Genomic DNA, 14,812 nt, shown 5'->3' with positions numbered 1-14,812 from the left:
GTATACTCTTAATCTAGCGATTAAATAGTTTGTGTCCATAGCGAATTACGCCAAAGAAAACCCCTTTGATATATATACAATATATGTATATCGACGTTTCCTTCGAGGGATGTCCCGCGTTGAGGAACACGGCCGATACGCGTCGTCGAAAGGGTTACAATGTCGTCGGTACTAGAGAGAGCATCGGTGAGAACGTTCACTATTTTCCGAACAAACGCTCACACGCGAGCAACACCGGCTCGATTCGTTTCGTTAACGTATTAAAAGTCGTCAAAACACCGGCCAACACCGACAATATAGTATTATTAATTATACACGGTATAAATGTACAGCATCGTTTTTTACGCTGACAACGGTGAAATTCTCTTGTACGATGGATAAATACAGATCGAGACACAGAACGGTAGGATGTGATGATTAAACGTAATTTGCCACTTAGAGGGGAATTTTGCACATTTTTTATTGAAAAATTTTAGCACGACTGAGAAGAGAATAGCCACGCGTAAACGCCGTCCCTTGAAGGATGTCCTTTTTGTCTCGAGAAAGGGAATATAAGTGAAACGATCGAAACGAGATTTTTACGGTACTGCAGTCTTTCAGGTAGCGAGTGCAACGATCCTCATTCTTACGAGAATTTTATGCGGAACATTGCGCGGATCGTTGCACCGATAAATTGTTATTCTTTTTTTCTTCTCCGCCGATTCTACACCGACAAACGCGCAGACTGACGGCGAGGCATCGGTGAGAGAAGATTAGAAGAAAATATTTGATACGATATTTTTCAAACGAGACACGTTATCATGTTATTATCCGTTGAAAATGAGCCTTCGTGGCTTTCGATATCCGTTCGAAATCTATGCGAAAAGATTTGCCGGTACACCGACGAAACAAACGATCGTGCGTCTTCGTTTTTTCGCAAGGAAGGTGTCGTACGTAATGCGGTAGAATAATAACGAAGAGGGACAATGTGCCCGCTGTATTCTATACCTAAGAAAGAAAATCATTCGCAATTCTATACACGCTCGCAATGGGAAAGAAGTTATCGGCTGGAACAGCATGCGAGCTTTCGCAAAATCTCATCCCGCCCCCAACCCCGCCACATTCCATTACCACGTCGAGTAAAACTTTGCTTGGATCGCTGCATAGTATTAAAATGATAAGCTTGCTATGCGTTTCACCACCGACCACCCTCTTGTACATCTTCACACCTCTACACCAACAGGCTACGATTGCCGCTAATAGCATTTTAACAGTGGTTGTGATTAGCTAGAGAGAAACGAACATTATCTTCACTCTTATTCGTCGAAGGATTTGCCGATTCGTGTTCGTGCGCCTCGTTTCACCACACGGAAGCTCCGATTTCTTTTCTCTGAATCACTGGGACGCGAGAGTAAACGATATCCTGTTTCGAACAATCGTAGACAATCGACGAGAAAGAAAATAACGAGTGCACGGTATTCCGATAGAGAATATAACGTATATATTTTAAATTTGCATATTTTTTGAAAATCGCCGACACATTTGCTGCGACTCTTTACAAACATTCACGCGAGTGTCTATTGTACCTTTTTAATAGCGGACTATTGTACCATTTCCACCGGAATACCGTCGCAGATCCTTTTTTTCTTTTTTCCTAAGGTGTCAATCGCAGAGAAAAATTCGCACTTTAGACAATTACTTCCGTGGTACACAACGGAACGAGTACACACACGAACGAACCAGAAGACTCATTGCGAGCAACAAAGTATATAATCAGTCGCAAATCATATAATTCGCTGCCATGCATGCAATCGATGTATTAGTCCTCTTTAACGGAATTGCTGATAAATTCTGATTAAAAGAAAAAAAAAACAAAAGAAGAAGAAAAAATGAAAGAAAAAAAAATGTGTTTGCAATATTGATTATCGATAGAACGAATTTCTACCGATTTATGTACCTCCTCTTTCGCACGTTACTCTTACGGCTTCGGGATACTTCCGGAAAGAATTCAAGAACAAGCTCCTATCCGCTTCCACGAAAATTTCCTATTCGTCCTTTTTCTCTTGTTGCACGTTCAATTTATACGATAATTCGATTATCTTGTATTTCTTTAATTACTGTTTCGTACAGTTACACTGAAGATCTTCCGGATTCGAAGATCCAATTTCGAACTGAATAAGAACAACCATATACATCGTCACCGTGCTGAGCATCTGACAAACAAGTAACGAATATTAAAAACAGCGGCTATTTTATTTTACATCCGGCGATCTCTTTTGGCTCACCGATTGAAAAGACGCATTGTCTAACTCTAAATATCCGTTAGCTGTAAATCTGATCTTTCGATGTAGCAACTGAAGGGAGAATCGTTCGAGCTAGAACGAAGGGAACGTTGAGCAACGAAAAATCTTTAAGATAGTCGCATCTTTCCAGTTCTATACCTCTGTTTTCATTCCTCGATCGATCGTACAGTTTAACAAAGTATGCACAACACCTCCGGTCCTTTCGATCTGCAAAAAGACACAGTCAGTTCTCGATAAACAGCCACCTCCGGGGAAACGTTATTTCTTACCTCGTTCGTGACACTGGTGATCTTGTTGGTTAGTAAATTGAAAGGGTACAGGAGAGCTAAGAGCCAGAACACGGTATTTATCATAATCACGGGATCCAGGTACTCGCTGGTGCTGAGGAACGGTTCGACGAGGTAATAAGTGTTGTACAACAGTGTGACGAAAGTGAAGAAAGTTGCCATCAGAATAGGAGGAGCGTAAAACTGTGAAACCTTGCCGGAAACGTCGCAGAGATGCTCGTGAAGGTTTCGAACTTGAACGAGAAGCTGTACCGTTAAGGGGCTGATACAAATGCGACGAGTATGTTGCAAGATATTAGGGCGAACGCCGTCGTAGCCGGATTTGTGAATGTCTTGTATGGTGGAATTTATCTTGGAAAATACAGCGTCGATGCAGGTGAGCACCGAGAAATATTGTATGTAAAGCATGCTTACGAAAATTGTGGGTAGTATGTTCGCTAACCATACAATGGGAGCATTGTGAAAAGCGGCTTCATCGGTAACCCAAAGGCAGACGATTAAGCTGAAATTAAGTAAGTAGACAACGAAGAAAAGACGGAAAACCCTTTTCTCGTCGATCGGTTTCTGCAGTCGCCGTAACGAATCCTTCGCCTCGATCAAATAATTCCCGATTCTGACGAGAGCCGATTGATTCATACAGTAGTACAATAATGTCAAGAAAATCAAAAGGCTGCCTATCACACCCTGAAATATTTCCATCAACGTTGTTATGCTGGTCTTATTGGTATAGTCTGCACTGTACAGAGCTGGTACAGTGACGTAATTCGTCGCAAGTATCAAGCAGCTGAGCAACATATTATAAACTATCTCGATTTTAGTGCCGGTGAAGTGTAACGCATTTTCCCGCCACTTTCCCTTCGAGTTTCCTTGATTACTACTCACGGTCACTGTTGCCAGACCGATGAATTTGAATACAAACAAAAGCAACAAAGTCACTCGATACATATTTCGAGAGCTCTGCAAACTACGTGCCATCGTTTCACCTGCACGAAGTAACGAACGCGTGTCATCGACGATATCCACGTTGCAATGAAAAAAAACAGCAAGATCGTCGGTAAAAAAATATACTTTGTACTGTTTGTCTTTGATTACGGTTTACTTGCACGTTTGAAAAATGTTGCCGCAACTTCTCTGTTTTTTTTTTTTTTTTCTATCGATATAAAAACGTGAATGCAACAATCCGACGTGTGCCGTGAATTTTATAGTAGCGCAGCTATGAAAAACAACATTAGATATTAAATCACATTTGCCGTAGATGAAATTACCGTGCATGCGATAAAAGTGACGATGCACATATTGCTCGCACTGCGTCAACGATCAATGTTAATTGAATGAATTCTCTTTACTCGCGAGGAATAATAGTAAACGTTACTGCGAGAGAAATAATGTGGATAAATTTGTAAAAGCCCTAAGAAGAGCCAGCAAACTTTGCAGTAAGTTTTTTTTATTTAAAATATTTATGTTTTGTTTTCACATTTAAGAGAAACATTTGTCTCTTCGATAACCATGCTAATAGTTACTTAACATGCAACGTACCCGTTCAATTCATCTTTAAAAGGGTACGCGATAAATCTTATCTTAATTATTAAGATTAGAGAAAGAAAACAATAAAAGTATTAATCAACTAAAAATATATGGGAGAACTCTGAACAGAAAGTATTTACTTGTTTCTCTCGTTTTCAACGCACTTCAAAGGCATTTCTTTGAATTCGCGTGAAAAAAAAAAAATAAATATATCGTTTTTTACGTAAAACAGAACAATAAACAAGTGTAAAAATGGTCCTCCTATCGCTTGTCGAAAAAGAATACATCAATTTGTTTTTATTAACAATATCACTTTTACAACGCCTTTTTCTTTGACAAATGTTTACAAAAGTACATTTAGGTTTGCTAGTATTAGATACTGTGCTGAACTTAAACATAACTGCCTTAGAAGAAACAATCAATTAAAAAGGTTAAGTGATTATTGTGCTTTTAATTACGAAAGGTACTAAATATAAATACGCGTGTGTTTTATTTGTAATTTTATCCCCCGTATAAAAGTGTCATTTATAATTTACATTTCGGTAATAATTTTCCAACGAATAAGCTACGCCAAGTCAACCAACTTTTGACCGTAAAAATTTTTTTTACATAGAACGTATCAGCGATTCGAATATTTACCAACTTTAAATTACTTACACTTTACTATGAAGTCTTTTATAATACTCTTCAGCTGGAATTTAATAAAAATTATTATATTTCTAATTTGTACAGTCCAGTAATAGTAGCAGTTTCGCGAACACGCTTTATCTCTTAGAAAACTTAGAAAGCTGATAATCAACAACATTCATTTATTAAGACGAATAAATGATAAATCGCATTTCCTTATGTCTTCGATCGCTCCGATTATGCCTTTAAAGTGCTATGAAAACACAATTAAAAGAAGGAAACGTCAATTCCAATATATACGTTATTGAAATTCCAGTTCGAAATAACATACTGAAAAAAAACATACTGTGCCTCCACGACATATTCTCTGACTTTTGCATAGAAGATTATTGCAATTTTCATTTCTCGCTTCTGTTTTTTTTTTCTTTTTTTTTTTTCTTTTTTTTATATATATATACACATTGGTATCTGTTGCTACTTAAGTAGGCAAGTTTACGCGTGGCGTTAAACAACGAAGACACCTATATAGCCTTCGCAAATATATCTTTCCTTTTTTTTTTCTTTTTTTTTTTGGTATTGCCCAACGACACCGAAGGAATTGTAATTATAAAAAGAAGAACGTGTTGTCGAACAGAGTAAATAATTATGATGTCTATTCTAAACCTTAGGTGTTCTATAATTAACCAATTTTTCATAACATTCTTAACAGAGTAAAGATTGTTCATTCATATAGTGGGCTTTCTAGTTACAAATATTGCAAGTAAGATGTGTTATAATGACGAGGAAATTTACTAGAAGACCCATTAAGTAAAATATAATGATAGAATTTAACCAAAGGTGATTTATCCAAGTGTATGAAAGTGAATTCTTTTTTTCAGCATTAAGACACTCGTGTCATGTAGCGTACTGCTTCAGTACAAAAGAAAATAAGTATGATTTCCACATTATCTGATACAAAAGATCACTATGTTACTTGGCCTCTGACTCGTTTGGAGTCTCGCTCCTTGTAGGCACTTCTTCTGATTTAGCTTCAACAGGTGTATCTGTATCTGGTTGACTACCGCTCTCATCCGCAGGTGAGTCCTCTGATATGGCTGCATCTACAAGATTCGTTCCTACAATAGGTAGCAAAACTGAACACGTGTAGCAAATTTTAACTTAAATAGTATTTTATTCGTTGCTTCTCTATAGAAAACAAAATACGTAGTATTATGAACAATGTTCTGGCTTTCCAAGAAAATTAAAACGATCGTGTTGTAATCATTATTTCGGTTGATACAAATTTCGTCAGGTGACTGCAAAATTAATCGGTATTCATCGGATGGACGTTCCTGGTGTTGGAAAAGAAAAAATGAACCTCTTTTACCGCCTCGTGTGAAACAAACAATTACATTTGGCGGTGGTTCGCTTATGATATGGGGGTGCGTTACACCATCCGGTGTAGGTCCATTAGATCGAATCGATGATATAATGGACCAGTACATCTACAAATACATTCTACAAAAATACTTGTGGGAAACAATTGAGAGTAAATAATTGACTCTGCGTTCAACCATTTAAAACATTAGAATGGTCTGCTCAAAGCTCCAACGGTCATTGATTGATTTATGGCAAAGGGTGCAGGAACAGTGGTATTCCATTCCATCAGAATACTGCAAAATTGTAGTATTAAGTATGCAGACACGTGTCCGAGCTGTTACTAAAGCTAAAGGTTTATAGACTAAATATTAAGTCTGGAAAAAAACAGAAATATTTATTGAAAATCGGACGTGGTGCAAAACTGATTCTACGAAAAAAATTTGTACCAGCCAAATTAATGATTGTAACACGATCGTTTTATTTTTCTTAACAAGCTACAACATTGTACGTAACATTATGTATTTTGTTTTTGTTTTCCTCTTGTATTCTATATACAAACATTGAATAAATATTATTTAAATTAAAATTTCATGTGTGTTCAGTTTTGCTCCTTACTGTACATTCGTGGAAAGGCAAGTCCTCTTTCACAAGACAACGGTATTCTACGTGCTTTGTTTAACACGCTGATTATCCCGCTATTGTAAACGTTTCTGTTGCACAATTTTTACATTTGTATAAAACTTTCAATTCACTCAACAATGGAAATCAACGTGACAACCAGCGTGTTACAGATTAAGTACGAATGACATATTTACCTGGACAAGCAGGGTCAGACATTAGAGAAAATACTTTCTCTTCGGGCATATCCTTCGTTAACTCTTTGAAATGAACCACTTGGTCCGAAAATGATTGCCAAAACGATTGACCTTCAGGTATGGTAAACATAGCCTACGTGTTGTTCATTGAACAAAAACATATAATATGCTTTATACGTGTACAAATCATAACATTTACATCTCGTTAAACATAATTACCTTAAACTTGTTGTATATGTGCTCAGCCTTTTGCCTAATTTGTTCTGCTTTTTGTTTGAAAACTGCCTGTACAATAAAATTCAAAAACAAAAATATAAGAAAACATGACTGTTACAAACAACGTTATATTTTGTAGCTTTAAGAAAATAAGCAATACCTCATCTTCTTCGTTTAATTTCCAATCGGCCAAGTTACCGATATATCGTCGCAACTGAAAATGATCGAAAGCTCGATTAAAATACATGCCAAAATCAATCTCTTACAGGTAATAATTAACACAATTCGCATTCGTTTACCCTCTTAACAGTTTCTACAATGTGCGGATGCTTTTTCAACATCAGAGGGTCAATTGGAAGTGATAGCATATCATCCATTGCTTGCAAACACTTATCAGGATTTGCTCGATCTAATCCGAGGTTGGATTTAATTTGAGCATCCAATTGTAAAAGTTGTGCTTCTATACGAAGCCATCTGAAATTAATATTTAAAGTTGAAATCTTATAATATTGTTTAGTTCAGTGTTACTTTTACTACCTTAGTTTATTTGTTTTGCGATGAAGTGCTCCGTCTGTTGCTAACAGTCGTTTTTCCTCATCTGGGACATGTACATTTAAATCCAAACAATCTTTCACTTGTTCCGGTAAAATTTCGCCACTTTCTAATTGTGCTTTTAACTTCATGGCATTTCTGGCCGTAGACCATTCCCACTGCGATCGAGCCCTTTCACTTTCAAAGGATTTTGGCTTGTCCATATCTAACTTAATTCCTACGTATTCACCGGCAAACGTTAACGCTAATAAAAATCTTCCTGGTGTGTCTGAAGATGTGGTACTAGACACTACAGTACCTTCCAATGTAGGTGTTTCACCTAAATTATTTTTTTCTGTGAAGTACATCACACTTAAATCTTAATAATTTTATTTTAAGTAAACAATTCGCCCCTAGATACTCACTTTCCAAAACACCTCGTTTTTTATGCATTGCACCAGGTGTTGCTTGGTCACTAGTATCTTCAATTTTAACTTTAGGGCGACCTCTTCCATGATCTAAGATAAGTAAAATATTTGCCGACAACAATTCGCACAGAATACTGTATTTCAACAATAGTATTTATATGTACCAGCTTTATCCGTTGTAATATCTGTCTCTTCTGAGCTTGAAAAGTCAGCAAACCGCTTAGGTTTAATTTTCCTACCGCTACGACTCACAACTTCTTTTGGTGATTCCTCTCCTTGAGAATCCAAGCCAGGTTCTTGTTTTATTGAAATACTTGTGGATGCAGATAAAGATTTTGCTTTTCCACGTCTCTTCTTTATTTCTGGTGCATCCTAATTTTTCAAAATTTTTCAATATAATAAAACGTGATGGAATGAATTTTCTGTTCAATACTCTTATGCATTTGTAAGGAATAATCGCACAAACTATTCAAGCTCGATAAATGTTTGTCGGCAATTCCTAAATTTCTATTGGAGTGTTTAGTTCAACAGTTGTTTTCTTAAACAATATTGGAGTGATGAACAGAAACTCCTAATGAAATCTTATATATAGGTATAAATAAGCCTATATGCATTTAAATATAAATGTATTACAGGATTAGTAGCAGAAAGAGTTCTCCTTTTCATAGACTTCTTTTTCTCTTCTTCATCAACTACAAGAGATCCTGGTTCCATGTCACTGTCTGCAGCACTAGCTGTTGGCAAATTAGTGTCACCTTCTGTTGACGCTTCATCACCAATGCCAGCTTCTTAGTTCATATATGAAACATAGTTACGTAAATAAGTAAATAGAAACATTATCAGATTTTATACTAAACAAATGCACAATGTATTTACCTTTGAGGTCTGCAAGATTTGATGCTTTATTTCTGTCATTTTTAAGTTCTTGCTCTAATTGTATTAAACCTTCATGAAAATACTTTCTTCTAATTGGCTTGCCAAATTTAGCTTTATTCTCTATGTATGTATATAGCTCTTCCACTTTACACACAGCACTAAGGCAAGATATTTAAAATTCTTAATGCCTTTTCAAATCTTATGTTCACAAGATTATTATAAATATATGACTCCTAAATTATTGTAAACATTATGTACTTTAACACATTATAAAAATTACTACTCACGTTTCTCCTGTGCCATAGAAGTAAACACTATACTTTGAATTTTTTGAATTGGGATCGATAACTTTTTCAACCTAAACAGACATTAACAATATTTATTTTACAACACCATTTCTTGCTGCAAGATTACATGTTATATTTATTTACCTGCATAGGTAAATTAAGATATCGTATAAGATAAGATGATATCATAATAATAACTGGCATTAATAGCATGTCTTTGGATTCAGTAATAAGTAAAGGATGAAAAAATAGAGAATAAAAATGTTCCAGAAACTTCTATTAGTACTTCAAATGTTCATTATTGCGAATTTTGTCAAAATTATACAAGATAATGATTAAATCTACGATTGAACTTACTTTTGCTGGCCATGGTGGATAACCTCGAACTTTTGCAAAAACCTTGTCACCCGCGAAAAATTTCTTATGAAGCTTAACCATATCGACGGTACGCTTTTAGAAATCCAAAAGTAAGCGACAAATGCTATCTGTGTATCTATTGCGCACGACGTGTAATTAGGCTGGCTAATATTTTAGAAACATCGAACAAAACATCACGAAAGCCACCATTTGCACGATATAATATCGAAAACACGCAGAATAAGACGCTGCGCGCCAATTCATGAGTCTTTAGTTACGAATATTCACGAATCTGGACTACGTAGATTGAAAACTCTCAAACTTAAAAGAATCGCTGATTGGTTGCTTCCGACAATATCGACAGATACATCGGTAAATTATTTTTCTTTCGAAACAATTTCTTGCATTACCTTTTCAAACTAATTAACATACGAAAGAAAGTAATTTGTTACACGTATAAAGCTGTATAAACCAATTGTTTGCATATCTTTAGCGACGTATCTTTTATTTAACGATTACCAAATGTCTCAATAAAAATTTATTTCTGACATTTTAAATCAACGAAAGAAATAGATAAATAAGGAAGTTTAATAAATTAATTCACATATATCTTTTGTGATACATAACGTGGCAATACAAATGTTTCATAGTAGAGTATATAACATATGTATTGCCTTCGTAATGATACAGATCTGACGTTTTATGTTGCCTTTGCGAACACGTGAATGAATTACAGTTTAGTAGGTACGGTTTGTCTGTCAAATATATTAATGTTGATACGATACTTATTGTAAAAGGAAAAATTTAATATTACATCACGGATATGTGCAATGTTTCTGTTGATATCATACATATTTTTCCGAAATTCTCAGCTAAAAAAGTCAAACAGTCTGTTTCGTAAAATGTAAGTACATTTCTTTTAGCTTGCTTGTAATGCATCCTGTGAAATTGTTTTCTTTTTCACTTTGTAATTCTTGATTTTTCTTTGCAGCATGTATTACGATTCTTTTTATACACATCTTCATGTGCAGCACTTACAGCTGTGTAAAAATTTCAATCTGTTTCAAATAATTGTACAGAAATATTTTCTAGCGATTACTTCCTTTTTCTACCGTAATTACCGCCGCTTTTATTTTTTACGTAAAAATCTGGTATATGAATAATTTTAATCTATAGCAGTTACTAATATTTGCACTACTAATGAAATTTCCTTTTTCCATAAAATAGAAATTTTCTGCATATCAATATTCCATACTGCCTCCATCTCTTACTACTTATTAATATTTATGCCAATTTTATATTTTTTAAATAAAGAAGAAACTTTTGAATAAATTCATTTGTTCTTTCCTATTAGAATATGATTATCATGTATACTTTAAAAACTTTTGATGTGTTTTATAATAAGTATATTTAAATTGTATATAATAAACAGATGAACATACTATGCACATGGCAACAATATATGATGGTATAATCAAAGATGCCAGTTCTTGAGGACCAACGCTTCCTTTGAAGTGTTTAAGTTCAAGAGGCCTGCTAAGGCACAATGAAAGCCATTGTATCAATTACATTGATCGTGCTACTTCATGGGATAAGTTCAATATCTATCAGTGCTAGTAGAATATGTGCCAGCAGAAAGAAAAGTATTGAAAATTTTCCCTTAAAACAAAATACACCCAATGTACCTGAAAATTTATCCCATAACAATAATGTAGCTCATATTACAGTAAGTTTTCAATATATTTATGTATCTATATTAATAAATTCATCATTGAAGAAATTACATTAAAATAATTACATTCTTTGTAGAAAGATGATAATATTAAATTTGAAATATGTACTAATTTCTGTCATGCATTATGGCAAGAAGACAAGACTGCAAATGGAACTGAAATTATCATTTTATCTCAAGGTATATATACCTTTTGCCATTTAATAAAATATAATATATATTCGTTATTCTTTTTTATACTTGATTATTTAGGTTGTTGGAAACAGTCTGGTGAACAAAAATGTGAAACATCAGAATGCATTGCCCTTCCACGTTCTACAAAAGCATTGAATAACACAAAATTTTGTTGTTGCAATGGAGATCATTGTAATCTTAATATTAATAGTACTAACATTCTATACTCTGAGAACAACGTACATAGCTCCACACCTGCAGAAAATAATCAGCCAAGTAAATTTATATGGTGTAAAAAGTATTCTACGTTAATTTATTAGTCTTTTTATAATATCTTTTGTGAAATCTTGCAGCAACTGAATATTTGGAGCAGTCTGATTCTGGAAGATGGATACTTATCATAACAAGTGTACTATTGTGCATGTTACTGCTAGTATGTATTGTAGCTTTGGTGGTATACCGTGTGTACCACACTAATATGTTAGCAAGATTAGGAAAACCACTTCCCTATACGGATCAGTTCATGGATAGTACGGCACTAAGAAGTGGTACTTATACTGTAGATCATTTGAAACTTACAGCAGTTGTAGGTATGTTCCTTACTGATGAAATTATAAATATATGCTAGAGATACGTATTTTCAGCTGAGTAATACATCATATACTTTTAGGACAAGGTCGTTACGGATCGGTATGGCAAGGTAGTGTGGGAGATCAAGATGTTGCTGTAAAAATATTTCCTTCTCATTATCGTAATTATTTCCAAAATGAACGAGATACTTATTGTCTTCCCTTTATGGAACACCCATCTCTCCTAAGTTATTATGGTTACTATCTTTTTTTTTTTTAACAATACATTATTATTAATTGAAATACAATATTAAGAAATAGTTGTTATTCTTATTTAGGTGTAGATGAAAGGGTTAACATGGAAGGCAGTGTTGAATATCTTTTGGTACTTAGTTTTGCACCAGGTGGTACACTGACAGATTTTTTAAGAACACATACAATTGATTGGATTACATTTTGCAAAATGGGTCTTTCTATGGTCAAAGGACTTGCTTACTTACATACTGATGTACATAAAGGCGGTAAGCAAAACGAATGACAAAATATAGAATATATGAAGGAGAACACTCTTGAAGAAACTGATGGATCTTACAGATAAATTCAAACCGTGCATCGCGCACAGAGATATCAACTCTAGAAATATATTAATCAAAGCTGATGGTACGTGCTGTATATGCGATTTAGGATTGGCAGTTCAAATTTCTGGTTCTAAATATTATTCGAACGGAGAAGAACAACACGCTGAGATAAAATCAATCAACGATGTAAGACCGTAATTTAATGTGAAAAATATAGAATGTTTAAAATAATTTATAATTTCACCTCCAATAATTGAATTAGGTCGGTACCTTGAGATATATGGCGCCTGAAATATTGGAAGGTGCCGTGAATTTACGAGATTGCGAAAGCTCTTTAAAACAGATAGACGTTTATGCAATGGGTTTAGTAATATGGGAATTAGTTTCAAGATGCACAGATATTTATGTATTAGGATCAGAAGTACCACCTTATAGACAACCATATGAAAAAGAAATTGGTCTTCATCCAACATTCGAACAAATGCAAGGTTTAGTTTCTCGTAATAAAGCAAGACCTTTGCTAGAGGGTAATTTAGTAGATAGACCGGGAGTACGTTTGATTAGAGAAACAATGGAAGATTGTTGGGATGCAGATGCAGAAGCCCGGTTAACTGCTTTATGTATAGAAGAGCGCCTCTCAGAGTTGCAATCTCATCGTGGTAAATCTCATTGTATCATCAAGTGATATAAGAAAAAGTTATGATAGACAATAAAGAAAAAGAATAATTTATAAACTTTCAGTGACAATGCACTTCACCGATGGAAGTCCAATGGTCAATTCCCATTGCACTTTAGTGCCTTCAACTACAAACAGCCTTTATAGCGAGTCTTCGCATCACGACAATGTTCACGTCACTCAACTTGTATCGCATACGGTACAAGACAGTTCAAGTAATGAAGGTGGTATTGTGGAAAACTTGGTAACTTTGTCACCGTCTGAAAGCATCGTTCATGAACATAGTTGTAAGTGCTTTGTTAATATTCTGCAACAGATTTATGTATTTGTCGAATTTAATTTGTACATAATTTTTGATTACATTTTAGTTAAAAATTCAAATGAAGTAGCGATATATAATCATACTCAAGCGCTTCAACCTTATCAAGGACGGAATCCTTGTATGGAAAGAAATTTAATGTTACAATCGGACTCGTGTGAAGATTTAGGATGTAACGGTAATGTACTGGTTGATAAATCTATGAAACACGCGTGTAACGATCAATACAGAATCGTATCGGAAGCACAAGGACTTGTTTCCCATGATTATTTGAGTCAACATACAACACAGTTGACACAATTAAGACCAGCAACACCTATACCATACGTTCAAAATGTAATTTCGGACGATGGTACATCGTCGTATGGTAAACGAAAACAGACGAACGTGCATGAGATTTGTTCGCAAGAGAGTCCTAGGAAAAAGATTTTTGGATGGTCAAATTTTAAAAAGTTGCTTGTTAACAAAAAAATGTATCCATACAATAAATATCAAATAGATCGCGAGGATTCTAAATCTAATTTATTATCAAAACAGAACGTGCAGATCAAAACTGTTGAAACAAACGTAACGATATCTCCGGGAGGAAAATATGTGAACGGTATTATTACTAAAACACCTATTTTTACCTCTACACTAGATAAGAATGATAAGAATGCTATACAAATTAGTAAGCAGAAGTTTGATAATGATAACAATACTAACGTTCGACCATCCACCTTGCCCCTTGTAAATTTAAGAAATAAAAAGAGTGAGAATATCAGTAGACAAGAAAGTATCGACAAATTCAACGAAGTTTTTAACGTGGGATCTAACGTGAATCTATTAAAAGATCCGCATATGAGAATAAAAACGCCAGGTGATTTACCACCCTCCGTAAGAAAAATTCGTGGTCGTGGACATTCAACCGCTAGATTTTCTCTTTACGACGACCGAATGATGTGCAATATTTTAAGCGAGGAAGATGATCGAAGCGACAAAGCTGTCTGGAATTCAGTACCGTTTGGTATGGATCTCGGTGATAATGATGACAAACATTCGCCGACTAAATTTAATACCAAAAATGTTACTTGCTTTTAATCGATTATAATACTATTGTATTTGTAAAGGATTTTAGAAGTAAGCATAAACGTGGCTGTAGCATGACTTCAGCTTAAATATGTGTATGTACAGAA

At 34.8% G+C, this 14,812-nt stretch overlaps 3 protein-coding genes across 8 annotated transcripts; 1 reads left to right on the top strand and 2 right to left on the bottom strand.

Annotated features, from left to right (window-relative positions):
* Window positions 1–2,093: 2,093 nt before the first annotated feature.
* LOC108579845 (putative gustatory receptor 28b) lies at window positions 2,094–3,544 on the bottom strand. Its single transcript, XM_017943465.1, has 4 exons — window positions 2,552–3,544; window positions 2,421–2,489; window positions 2,265–2,354; window positions 2,094–2,192 (listed from the first exon to the last, which is right to left on the bottom strand). Exons 1-4 carry the CDS (start codon window positions 3,542–3,544, stop codon window positions 2,094–2,096), a joined length of 1,251 nt encoding a protein of 416 aa, XP_017798954.1.
* Window positions 3,545–5,037: 1,493 nt separating this feature from the next.
* Window positions 5,038–9,799, bottom strand: LOC108579984 (PC4 and SFRS1-interacting protein). Of its 6 annotated transcripts, none has more exons than XM_017943626.1 (12): window positions 9,590–9,799; window positions 9,233–9,303; window positions 8,946–9,103; window positions 8,703–8,857; window positions 8,234–8,441; window positions 8,067–8,159; window positions 7,648–8,020; window positions 7,410–7,584; window positions 7,271–7,324; window positions 7,114–7,179; window positions 6,895–7,027; window positions 5,038–5,835 (listed from the first exon to the last, which is right to left on the bottom strand). In XM_017943626.1, the coding sequence occupies exons 1-12, from the start codon at window positions 9,668–9,670 to the stop codon at window positions 5,690–5,692; spliced, it is 1,713 nt and encodes a 570-aa protein (XP_017799115.1). In that variant the 5' UTR covers window positions 9,671–9,799; the 3' UTR covers window positions 5,038–5,689. The 6 variants fall into 6 exon arrangements, with proteins under 6 accessions (XP_017799115.1, XP_017799117.1, XP_017799118.1 ...); XM_017943628.1 differs by having other exon boundaries at window positions 5,038–5,820; XM_017943629.1 differs by having other exon boundaries at window positions 7,648–7,996.
* A 573-nt stretch (window positions 9,800–10,372) lies between these two features.
* On the top strand, window positions 10,373–14,717 carry LOC108580191 (bone morphogenetic protein receptor type-2). The gene is made up of 11 exons (XM_017943894.1): window positions 10,373–10,493; window positions 11,022–11,315; window positions 11,399–11,501; window positions 11,574–11,771; window positions 11,849–12,085; window positions 12,166–12,321; window positions 12,403–12,585; window positions 12,659–12,828; window positions 12,905–13,301; window positions 13,384–13,605; window positions 13,687–14,717. Exons 2-11 carry the CDS (start codon window positions 11,136–11,138, stop codon window positions 14,715–14,717), a joined length of 2,877 nt encoding a protein of 958 aa, XP_017799383.1. The 5' UTR covers window positions 10,373–10,493; window positions 11,022–11,135.
* Window positions 14,718–14,812: the final 95 nt, after the last annotated feature.

The sequence above is a fragment of the Habropoda laboriosa genome, unplaced genomic scaffold (assembly GCF_001263275.1).
Source record: "Habropoda laboriosa isolate 0110345459 unplaced genomic scaffold, ASM126327v1 scaffold2, whole genome shotgun sequence".
NCBI lineage: Eukaryota > Metazoa > Arthropoda > Insecta > Hymenoptera > Apidae > Habropoda > Habropoda laboriosa.
Note: the sequence above shows the minus strand (reverse complement) of the source record. Positions and strands in the feature narration are given on the sequence as shown.